Raw genomic sequence first — 12,064 nt, 5'->3', positions numbered from 1 at the left:
AAAATAAAGAATGTTTAGATGCAACTTGCAAGGCCTCAGAAGTGCCGTTTCCGGCAATCTTAGAGGCAATCGTGTGCCAAAAAATTTCTTGTACGCTACGCGCCAACTGATGGTGGCGCTCCGCTTAGATAGTGTCACGGGAACTTTCGGGCACAAAAAGTTCTGCCCCCCCCCCCAAACTGAAATTGTGCCGTACGCCTATGGGTCTGGAACTTGAGAGAACACTAGTTAAAGTCTCAATGTGTGTTTGCCAAATTTAAACATTGACCTTTCCACCTTACTGCACAGGAATTGTGTAACAAAAGTGGACGGTAGGAGTACATATAGGTAACATTTGTGTAATGAACATGTTTATTTGGACGGTCACAGTGATTTTACAGAAAATAAATTTCCTTCGACTGTGAAAAATTATTTGAAAAAGAGAACATATCCCGTTTATACGAAATCGGCAATAAAGGTTGTAATAGAAACAATTATTGTTGTGATTTTCCTGTTTTGTCTTGCTTTCGTTGTAATACAAGGCTCTTAGGTATCCTTTTGTTTGTACCAAATTACCTCGGAAGGTTTCTCGGAGTTTCTCGGAAGGTTTTTTTTTTTTTGGACAAATTTCCAAAATACGAAAATATGACATCCTACCTAGTCAGCACTCTGCTAAGCGAATGGCCTAACCACCTCGACGTGTATGTCACCTGTTAAATGCTTGAGATGGGCTAAGAATAGTTACTCAAAATATCGATCTCAAAAAGCATCTCAGACAAACCATCCATCTTCAAACTTTACCAAAGTGTAAATTTTAATTACATATAACCTACATTCCGACATTATTTTGTACTTATTTTCAGTATTATACCGTTTATGAACAAATAGAAATGTTACGAACTTAAAGTTAAACATACCTATTCGTTACCTATGTAACTCCATTCAAGGTCAATTAGAAAATGTATGCTCAGGCCAATCAAACTGAAAAGCAAATTGTACCAACGTCACTTGTTTAAAATTACTCTAGAATGTTACCAGATTGATGTAAATAATAACAACTAGAAACTACTCCAGTATAAAATACAACATTCCCTCTTTAAGACATAGCACATACATTCCAAACAAATGCCTATTTCCAGCAAATTGAAAGTTGTAAACTAAGCTAAGCATTTTTTTTTTTTTTTTTTTTTGCAAACCGATGGTTAGGCTACATTTCCCATTGACTTAGTGTGGTTGTTAGGCTAACATGTGGTCGAAGATTGCAGTTGCCATGGATATTCTTTTTATTTTTTGTTCTTTTATTTGCGACACAACTACAGCGAATAAACAGATGGCTAGGTAAGATTTCCATGTTGACTTAGTGTGAAGTAAGGCTACCATGTGGTCGGAGATTTGTGGGGATTTTAGGTTATTGTCGCTGGTACTGAAATTGCTTCGTGGAGGCCATAATTTGCCAGTGACTTTGGGAGAAGTTCCCGGTGATTGTGCTTTTTACGTGACCCGCCATGCGGGATACATAACGAAACGGCCAAACGGCACCACCGAACCATCCCATTCTTACAAACGAAACTCAGTTCAAGCGACCCTCCCGCATGGCATTAAATTTTATGCGGGATTGTGAGAACTGTTTGCGCGATTCGCGCTGCTAAAGCAAACGCATGTCACAATGAATTTTTCACAGACACTTGATATTACGAGGGCGATTTTATCATAATTCTCTTTTCTTTTTCGCTTTCGTAATTGTGCTTTAGGAGGACTTTTTTAGCACTTGCGAGGGCGAATCGCCCGTCGCCCTCGCTCATTTCCGACCCTGTCCAGCACATTTGTTAATTCGCGAAATTGGTATTGTTACCATGCTTACTATGCCGAGAAATATGAAGACACTAACCACGAGGGAAGCAAAATCGGCGACCCTGGCAGCCTCATTTGATGAAATTACATTATTAAAGACGTATAGAGGGTGTCATTATTTTAATATTTCGTAGTAAAAGAACAAACCTAATACATCAGTTGATATTTACAGCCTCGCTATCCTCATCGAAACCACAATGCGTTCTTGCATTTTAGTTGTTTTGGCAGGAATGGCCGCCCATACGCAATCATCGGCCTCACAATTTCATAACGTTGGTAATATGTGAACACATATATTTCTCAGTTTCGGGAAACCAAAAAAACGCCAAAGCGATTTCCTAGTGACAAGGTATAAGTCTGTTCTACTACGTTAAATAGGTGCAGGATTCGTCCGACTCAAGACAGAGCACTGACCAGAGGAAAAGAAAAATATTTGGAGTCCAGATGGAACCAGAATATCCTTCGATCGATTTCACTGGTAACGGTTCCACGAAAAATAGGCCCATGCACCTACCTGTAGGCTAGTACTAGTACTTAGTAGGGTAATATGATAATACCTGTTCTGATAGTACTCGGTTTATGCAGCCATTTTGTTGGCACGGATTGCTAGTAAGTATCTTCTGCAGTGGAGCCGCATTAGAGTTGAAGAATGAACTCACCCTCGCTTCTCTGATGTCCCTTGCTACATGTGCACACAAGGGCACAGATGAATTTATAATTGGTAGGGAAATATAGTGGTCCAAAGAAAGAACTATAGAAATATATAAAGACCTCGCAAAGAGCCTGTTGCTATGGTAGCTGTGATAATACAGCCATTTGCAAACTGACTAGACGATCGGTTCCACTGGCTATCACTTGGAGTCGACCACGGAAGTAGTGTAATAATGTTTAAAGTCTGCAAAGAATGTAATTCAATGACAACTACAGTAGTATAGTGTGTGCAATCCATCACAGTAGAACTGGTATAACTAGAACTTTATGAGACGTTACGATACTACAACAAGTTGGCTAAACCACATGGGCTGCGCATTACCATGTATACGTTATTGTACTGTACTTTAGGCTACTGTTAAACAGGTGCGAAATACAATACAAGCGTAGATTGGTCAGAATATACTGTACTGCTCTGATAATAGTAATAACAGTGAAATGAACTTTCTTTCATATGTTGTTCGAAGAATACTATGATGAACTTTCCTATATGTTGTATAATTTGCGTAGAAACTTTCTGCAAGACAGTGTTTGCATTACAATAGGACACTGGATTGGGGTATTTCCACAATTTATCAAGAGTGTCCTGCTAAATATGTTTCTTGGGGTAGTTTCCTGCAAAATTTTCAGGTGCATCCTGCAACATGCACCAATACTACTGTAGTTAATACACTTGCCAATAACAAGCTGCATATTGCTGAGGGTTGTTGAGTTTTGTAAGGAGTAATGTAATTGGTTAAATCTGTCCAGTTGGGTGCGGTGCTGTACAGTGTGTATTGGTCACAATAGTTGACCATGTGTAAGTGCATTATGTGTACTACATGTGCAGTGAATCTAGGTACTGGCATATATACATCTGACTACTAGCAGCCTCCACTCCCCACCCAAATTTTTTTTTATTCTGAGCCCCCCGCCCCCAGATTTTGAAAAGCTCTCCAAAAATAAATTGACAGGCAATTGCCCACTTTTTTAAACACCCTAGCGCTACACTGCCGCCCTAAAATGCTAGCAACAGTTCTTGCTAATAGTTGGTAAAAGTTAAAAGTAGCAGGTTTACAGTCTTGTATGAGGCTAATGCCTCCTCACATGACTTAACAACTTAACCCCTGGTCATTGGTAACTTGTCACACCCACACCAAAGTGTGCACAATTCAATCAGTCTCTCCTGGGGCACCTCAGCGCACCACATCCACATGTCCCCCGGGGGACTTTCGATAAGGTGCTGACACAAACCAGCGCACACAACTATATTGACAAATTACCTCACAAGTCCCCATTTTTATACACCTGGGTGACACTGAAGAGAGGCAATGGAGATAAAGTGCCTTGCCCAAGGACAACAACGCAATGATCTGGCCAGGACTCGAACATGCAATCCTGAGTCCACTGCCTTAACCACTTGACCACAATGCTCTCACGGTGAGACACAGTGACTATTGCTGGTGTTTAATACTGTAGAGAACAAAAAACACAGGTAACAGTTTTTGAGTCTAGCTTACGTCTGGTCACTCACAGTATGTGGTAACTACATACAGTATATATGTTGTATTCATGAGTATTTGTACTGTCTCGTGTCGTACTGTCTCTCAAAAACGTGTATGTAATTCTATAAGTGAAGATTAGATGAAGTGTATAATTGGTGTATGTGGATCCATCTCAGGGAGTAGCAGCAGAATCCAACTGCTTTGGGTGCAGTTCAAAATTTATCTGAGTTCAAAATGTACTGTATGGTCGAAGCTTAAAGCAAAACCTGGGTGAAGAACTTAGCCGGTATGCTGATCAACGTAATTGAGTACAGAAATCGAATATCTTTCTTTGAAGCTCAAGAGAGATCAACCTCTTGAATATTTTTAAGCAAGATTGGTCAAAAAGAAAATTCATCCATCTCCTCTATGTACTCATTTAATTAATTCTGATTACTTTGTGCTTCTCATCCATCCACTATCTGCATATTGCTCTCTTCATCTTTCCACGCTCTCTCTACTCTGTTCATATTGGCCATCATCAATTCTTGTTCGGTCTATCAGACAATCCATTTTGCTCTTTTGACTCTAGACTTCAGGAATCAATCAGCTGGCATACATCTTTCTTTAATACTGTCTCACCGTTTATACTTGCAGAATCTGGAGGGATGAATTTTGCTAATATTGACCATTCAATTCAGCAAGCTCATCAACTGGATGTTAAAAAAGAGGAGAGTGACTGTGAAGAAGAAGGGGAGAGCTACACATTTCATTTATCAATCAAAGTGAAGAATGAATTTAACAATGGAGAAACATTATCTGAGAGTTCAGGACATGGAGGTGTTCATTATCATAAGCCAGAGAAACCTATCCAATGCAGCTATTGCAACAAAAGGTTTGATTGTTCCAGCGATTGGAAGACTCATGAAAGGACGCATACAGGAGAGAAACCATATCATTGTAATTATTGTGACAAAGCATTTGCTCAATCTTGCACATTGAAGAAACATGAAAGGACACACACAGGAGAGAAACCATATCATTGTAAATATTGCAACAAAATGTTTGCTGAATCTTATCATTTGACGATACATGAAAGAACACATACAGGAGAGAAACCTTACTGTTGCAGCTTTTGCAAAAAAATGTTTGCTTGTTCTGGAGGTTTGAAGAAACATGAAAGAACACATACAGGAGAGAAGCCATATCAATGTACTTATTGCAACCAAGTGTTTGTTGACTCTGGCAAATTGAGCAAACACAAAAGGACACACACTGGAGAGAATCAATGTAGCTATTGCCAAAAAATGTTTGCTCGACCTTCTCATTTGAAGACACACGAAAGAACACATACAGGAGAGAAACCTTACCATTGTAGCTATTGCAGGAAAATGTTTGCCAGGGCTTGCAATTTAAAGGACCACGAAAGAACACATACAGGGGAGAAGCCATATCAATGTAGCTATTGCAACAAAATGTTTGCTCGATCTGGACATTTGAAGGTACATGAAAGAACACATACAGGAGAGAAGCCATATCATTGTAGCTATTGTAACCAAAAGTTTTCTCATTCTGGCAGTTTGAAGACACATGAAAGAACACATACAGGAGAGAAACCTTACTGTTGCAGCTTTTGCAAAAAAATGTTTGCTTGTTCTGGAGGTTTGAAGAAACATGAAAGAACACATACAGGAGAGAAGCCATATCAATGTACTTATTGCAACCAAGTGTTTGTTGACTCATGCAAATTGAACAAACACAAAAGGACACACACTGAAGAGAAACCTTATCATTGTAGCTATTGCCAAAAAGTGTTTGCTTGGGCTTGCAATTTGAAGGACCACGAAAGAACACATACAGGGGAGAAACCTTACCATTGTAGCTATTGCAAGAAAATGTTTGCTAGGGCTAGCAATTTGAAGTACCATGAAAGAACACATACAGGGGAGAAGCCATATCAATGTAGCTATTGCAACAAAATGTTTGCTCAATCTGGACAGTTGAAGATACATGAAAGAACACATACAGGAGAGAAGCCATATCATTGTAGCTATTGTAACCAAAAGTTTTCTCATTCTGGCAGTTTGAAGACACATGAAAGGACACACACTGCAGAGAAACCTTATCAGTGTAGCTATTGCCAAAAAGTGTTTGCTCTACCTTGTCATTTGAAGATCCACGAAAGAACACATACAGGAGACAAACCTTACCATTGTAGCTATTGCAAGAAAATGTTTGCTAGGGCTAGAAATTTGAAGTACCATGAAAGAACACATACAGGGGAGAAGCCATATAGCTATGTAACAAAATGTTTGCTGGATCTGGACATTTGAAGATACATGAAAGAACACATACAAGAGAGAAACCTGACAATTGTAGCTAATGTAAAGAATCATTTGCATGGTCTTTATCATTGGCACTTTATCATTGTAACTATTGTAACAAAGCATTCCTCAGATCTTCATACTTGAAGACACATGAAAGAACACTTACTGGAGAAAAAACTTATCAATGTAGCTGTCATAACAAAAAGTTTGCTGATTCTAAAAATTTGAAGACTCATAAAAGAACATATACTGTACAGAAGAGCAACCATATCAATGTAGCTGTTGTAATCAGAGTTTTCTCAATCTGGCAATTTAAAGAAACATGAAAGAAGACACAAAGGAGAGAAAGATAACTTATTATTGTAGTTATTGGTACAAAATGTTGATTTATGCTGACGGTTATGGAGTGAAGAAACATGAGAGAACACATACAGGCTGCTAGGACTGGAACTTGAGAGAAATCATACTGTACCAGAGAGAATTCACCTGTATCATTGTAGTTATATAATCACTGGAAGCCCAATGCTGCAAGATAAAGAACTATGCAAGGAAACGTACAGGAGATACCCTTATCATTCTTGATGTTTGCTAAGACTGCCATTGCCAAGCCACATGAACAACAGATATCAAGAGAGATACAAAATGAATGCAGCTAAATGTTTGATAAAGTTGGAAAATTTATAAAGGACATCATTATGAATGCAGCTAAATGTTTGCTAATGTTGGAAATTTTAAAAAGGACATAATAAATTTCAGAGAAATATATACCAATATGTTTTTTTTTTTCTTTAGAAATGTTAATCTTCATACAGAGAAGACAGAGAAGACCTTTTGTAAGTCTTAACGCAGGTGTTCAAAAGTATGTTGCTGAAATAGGAATATGAAAAGGAATGTTAGGTATAGGAGGAAAAAGTTAACCTTAATAAAAAATATCAAGGATGGGGCAAAAAATGGAGAAACATCCTCTGAGTATCATAGAACTTCATACAGAGAAGACATACTTTTGTAATTCTCAAGGGCGGCGGAACCGGGGGGGGGACACAGGGGGCACGTGCCCCCCCACTTTTCCTCAGGTTAAAAATGCCCTTTTTCTACATAAAAATTGAGGTGTCTCAAGTTAGCAAGAGGCCAGGGAACCAGAATGAACACTCGGGAAGGGCCGTTTCCGGCCATCTGAGGGGTTTGTAAAACCAAAAATTTTCTTGTACGCTCCGCGCCAACCGATGGTGGCGCTCCGCTCAGATAGTCGTGCATACAACTTTGCAAATCCTGGCTACGCCCCTGACTTTTAATGAATTTCTGTGGGTCAAACTCAAAGCTATTTCGAATGGAAAAAATTTGTTAAGATATTAACAAGAAATAAACTCTAATTCGGAAGATTCCTAAATTTGCAACTAGCATGATTTCACCTCAGTTTGTCTCAAAAGAAAACTTGTTCCTTGTTTCCCAATTTGCACATTGGATATTGCAGTGCTAGTATGCATATTTTCCTTGAAGGGGGGGGGGGGGGGGATGATGGAGTGATGTGAATACGCAAATAAGATAATACAATAAGAGTTATAAAGGGTACTAAATATAAGGCTGCATCAGTCCAATCGAATTTCTTCAAAGTGCCCTCTGATGTCGGTGCCCCCCCCCCCCAGATTAAAAGTGCTTCCGCCGCCCTTGGTAATTCTCAAAGCAGGTGTTCAAATGTACTTTGCTGACATAAGAATTTGAAAGGAATGTTATATGGAAAAGATATAGTCCTGAGGAAAACCTTATCCTAATTAGAAATATCAAGGATGGGGAGAAATGGAGTAACATCCCCTGAGTATCTGGAACATGCAAGTGTTGGTATACATGTTGTGTGCATGAAATGTGACGAAGTTGACTAGTGTTTGGAAACTGCTCTCCTTCACATCATTTTCCTCAAAACTATACGTTGTGATTGGTCAAGTATGTACAGCTTGGTAGTATAATAGTGCTTTCTACATATTCATTCATCAGTGAAGCAGAAACGGGGTATGAAATGCTTGTTAACTTGTCTGAATAATTTTTCCAATTATAATACACTCAGTTGTGAAGGAGCTTTCTATGTTACGTGAAGTGGCAAAGTTGACCTACAGTGAATGGCCGTGCTCTCCTTCACATCATTTTCCTCAAAACTATACGTTGTGATTGGTCAAGTATGTACAGCTTGGTAGTATAATAGTGCTTTCTACATATTCATTCATCAGTGAAGCAGAAACGGGGTATGAAATGCTTGTTAACTTGTCTGAATAATTTTTCCAATTATAATACACTCAGTTGTGAAGGAGCTTTCTATGTTACGTGAAGTGGCAAAGTTGACCTACAGTGAATGGCCGTGCTCTCCTTCACCGTATTTTCCGTCTAAACTATACGTTGTGATTGGTCAAGTATGTACAGCTTGGTGGTATAATAGTGCTTTCTACATAGTCATTCATTAGTGAAGCAGGATCAGGGGTATGAAATACTTGTTTAATGATGATATGTTGATGCAATGAAAGGATCCGGAGGCTAGGCGGAGACACGGAGGATATGTGGCTCAGGTGTTGGAATAAGAGCCCGTTGGTGGATTTAGCAGGCAAGATCGTAGATCTTGGATCTTTTGATGTTGGCGTTCGTGAAGATACGGTCTGCTGCCATCTCGAATCTCCTCTGCTTCTTTGTCCATGAGGTTGCGTATCCGGAGGATCGCCTGTACAAAAACAGGTATCTGTTCACTGAAGTTTTAGATGGTAGTGTTGAGTTTGGCGTTGGCTACCTGCTGAAGACCCCTTACGATCTCTGGGTAGGTGGCGGTGTTGGTCTGAGCGATGGGGGTTCCCAGGGTTAGTTGCTACTACGATACTGCCTAGCTGGCATTTTGGGGCATTGGTATGGTCTGGGTTGCGTTGTTGGTTTTCTTTGAAGCAGTCTTCTGTTTGGAGCTGGTTTCGGTGGGGTCTGTTCTCTGGTGACTGATTTTGTGGAGATGGTTTCGCAGTAGCTGGCTTCGCAGTGATTGGCTGTGTCGATGGTGATGAACTTGTGCCAGAGGCTTCAACCATCTTCACTGCGGGTCTTTTGGAGTTGGCGTTGGTACATCGTGCATCCTCTGTAACGCTGGCGATATGCGGTCCCTTGCAGTTGGCACACTTTGCCGCTTCTCGTGAAGAAAGGCTGAACAAGGCGATCGCGCCGAAGACAATTAAGTCTTCTTACTGCAGGTACAGGTGGCTACTCTGTGGCCAAACGCTTGGCAGTTGTGGCATTGGGTTGGTTCGAAGGTGTGGTGGATTCGCTTGATTTCGAAGCGACGGTTGCCGAAGTAGATTCCGTTGGCTATGGCTTCGGATTTGCTAGGTTGGTTGTTGAAGGTTACAACAACTTTTCGGATCGAGATTTGAGTACCATTTACAACTGGCGGTTGATCCATAGGATGATGGAGGTAGTTGAAAGACTTGTGGGTATTTTGATGCGAGCTTCCATGTTGTCTCGTTGAGTTCCAGAAGAGGAATTAACTCACATCGTTTCAAATCAGTGTTTCTATTGCGTTTTCAATGAATGATGCAAATACATTTTCTATATCCACAACAAGTGAAATGTTCATTTCATTTGCTTGTAATAACCTAGCTTATTCTGTATTTTCAATGTATTCGAGAGTTCATATAGTATCTGGTAAACGTGCCTACTTTTGGTGTTATTTCAGAGGTGCATTACAGCTCAACACTACAAAGTTCAACTCTTGACATTTAAAAGTGGAGTGAGTACAGCCAGAAGTCCTGACAATGTGTTGCTAAGGGTACTAAAATCCTGTCGTCTGCTTGTCGTATCTATGTATAATGTGTGCAGTCTCGACAAGCTGCGTGCGTAACAGCTGCTGTTTGATTGTTTGAAAGAAATTGCTCATTATTCACCAGAAATGTGGTAGCTATGAGTTCAGTGGCGTAGCTAGAGGTTTTGGCGCCCGGGTGCAAGAGAAGAAAATTGCGCCCCCCCCCCCACTACTGAAAGAAATTGAAATTGCGCGCAAATTGTGCTCCTACGCCTATGATACTGTATACCCACCTTTCGAAATCTACTGCCTTGGAACTGTATACTGAAATACCCGAAATTTCCGTGACATGTATAGTCATTACAGAACAGAATTAAAAAAAAGAGAAAACGGTCGAAATGGACTGAAAAGAAATAACAATCTATAAATTTGCTAATAAAAACAACTACATTCAGTTCAGATTCTTATTAGTAACTGGCAAATATTCATGCCTGACGACATACATCAATTTTGTCATGTTTTTCTAAAAAGTGCTTATTTTTTTACTCTGATTCTTCCATTTCAGCGCCCCCTAAACCCGTGGCACGTGCCCTCCCTTGACCCCCTAGCTAAGCCACTGTATGAGGTTAGACATATATGAATTCAAGGAGTGCTATAAACTTCAAGCACGTGCTACAGTGGAGGACGTCAAATTACTCTCCATGGTTAATAACATTGGCGATAGGATGTAGGCCTACATAAGTTGCGGATTTCAGTCGTTTTCTCAAACGTAATTAAATCATGGTTGCTACTGTAGTTGTGATTTATATAACTTATCACAAAAGAAATGTTTTAAAATTCAAGTTCTTACCACCGATTACGTATACGACGCACAACACCATTTTATACAGCGTTCAGTAAAACGAAAATTTTGTGAAATTCTACACAAATTCACTACAAACCAATACGAAGTTCATAAAAAACATCCCTCTCGTGACAGTGGAATATGCCAGCCTGCTGTGAGCGGAACATGACCCCGCTTTCGTTCTACTGTATTTAGCGAGAATTTCATATGATGCATATTTCGATATCATTGTCGTTTCTCTGTATCTCTGTATATATCTTCAAATATACATCGCTGTATTCTACAGTTAACATGGCTCCTGTAAGTTTCGGTGAGTCTGGTGAAATCAATGTTGATGAAATAATAATTGTAATATCAAGGCATCTCCTTAAATTTACGTTCTGAACTCACGAAGCTGTTCTCGTTATTGGCACGATTGCTTTCATTGGCTTGATTTCTGTTCATTCAGCCTTTCAAAGTTTCAAATTTATCCACAGTCTACAATTTTGGCCAAGAATAATATCAAATTCCAAGGCAGCACTTTTTTCCCGTCATGCCAACTCGATCGATCCAAGCGTGCATCATTGCACATAACTATAATTTATGCATATCTGCGACCTTCAGGGACCCGCTTAGTTCGAGAGCGTAAATAACTTCCGGCAAGAGCTACGGAAGCGTATAAACGCCACTACATCACAGAGGCTTAATTTGCGGACCGTCTCTCTTTCTCATGAAAGTGTATCAAAATGGGTCGATCATTATATGCACTAACTCAATGCAACAAAACTTTGCGAACTGAAATTTTAGTGAGAAGCATATTTGTGTGATTGCAACAATTTCTTGCAAAGTCAAGTAGTTTGAACGATACGTTTTATTTTGTAATGAGGTGATATTACCAGTTGGCCAAACCTAACTTGAGAGATTTTGGTGTATCCATAGAGAATGAATATTTTTTAAATAAGACATTTCCAATATATATTTTTGCAACGACAGGAATTGGAAAATCGGCACAAAAACATACAGATCACGTGCTACATTTTAACATTTGTACAAAGGGACAAAATTCTCAACAAATTTACATATCTTACTATTTTAGCTGTAATGGCGTTTATACGCTTCTGTATCAAAACAACCTCATTCTTTTTGACAT

The 12,064-nt window shown here is 39.5% G+C and overlaps 1 protein-coding gene across 3 annotated transcripts; it reads left to right on the top strand.

Annotated features, from left to right (window-relative positions):
- The first annotated feature begins 2,070 nt into the window (after positions 1-2,070).
- Positions 2,071-6,609, top strand: LOC139970569 (uncharacterized). Of its 3 annotated transcripts, none has more exons than XM_071976373.1 (2): positions 2,071-2,308; positions 4,662-6,609. In XM_071976373.1, exons 1-2 carry the CDS (start codon positions 2,275-2,277, stop codon positions 6,335-6,337), a joined length of 1,710 nt encoding a protein of 569 aa, XP_071832474.1. In that variant the 5' UTR covers positions 2,071-2,274; the 3' UTR covers positions 6,338-6,609. The 3 variants fall into 3 exon arrangements, with proteins under 3 accessions (XP_071832474.1, XP_071832485.1, XP_071832480.1); XM_071976384.1 differs by lacking the exon at positions 2,071-2,308 and adding an exon at positions 2,417-2,439; XM_071976379.1 differs by lacking the exon at positions 2,071-2,308 and adding an exon at positions 2,476-4,015.
- The last annotated feature ends 5,455 nt before the right edge of the window (positions 6,610-12,064 follow it).

This window comes from Apostichopus japonicus, chromosome 1 (genome assembly GCF_037975245.1).
Source record: "Apostichopus japonicus isolate 1M-3 chromosome 1, ASM3797524v1, whole genome shotgun sequence".
Classification (NCBI taxonomy): domain Eukaryota; kingdom Metazoa; phylum Echinodermata; class Holothuroidea; order Aspidochirotida; family Stichopodidae; genus Apostichopus; species Apostichopus japonicus.
This window is presented reverse-complemented; position numbering and strand designations above follow the sequence as displayed.

What these genes read in the sequence shown, in the direction of transcription:
- LOC139970569 (XM_071976373.1), top strand. Translation starts at nt 2,275, where the DNA reads ATGGAACCAGAATATCCTTCGATCGATTTCACTG. An exon ending in TCCTTCGATCGATTTCACTG is followed by an intron (nt 2,309 to 4,661) that starts GTAACGGTTCCA and finishes TTATACTTGCAG; the next exon opens with AATCTGGAGGGATGAATTTT.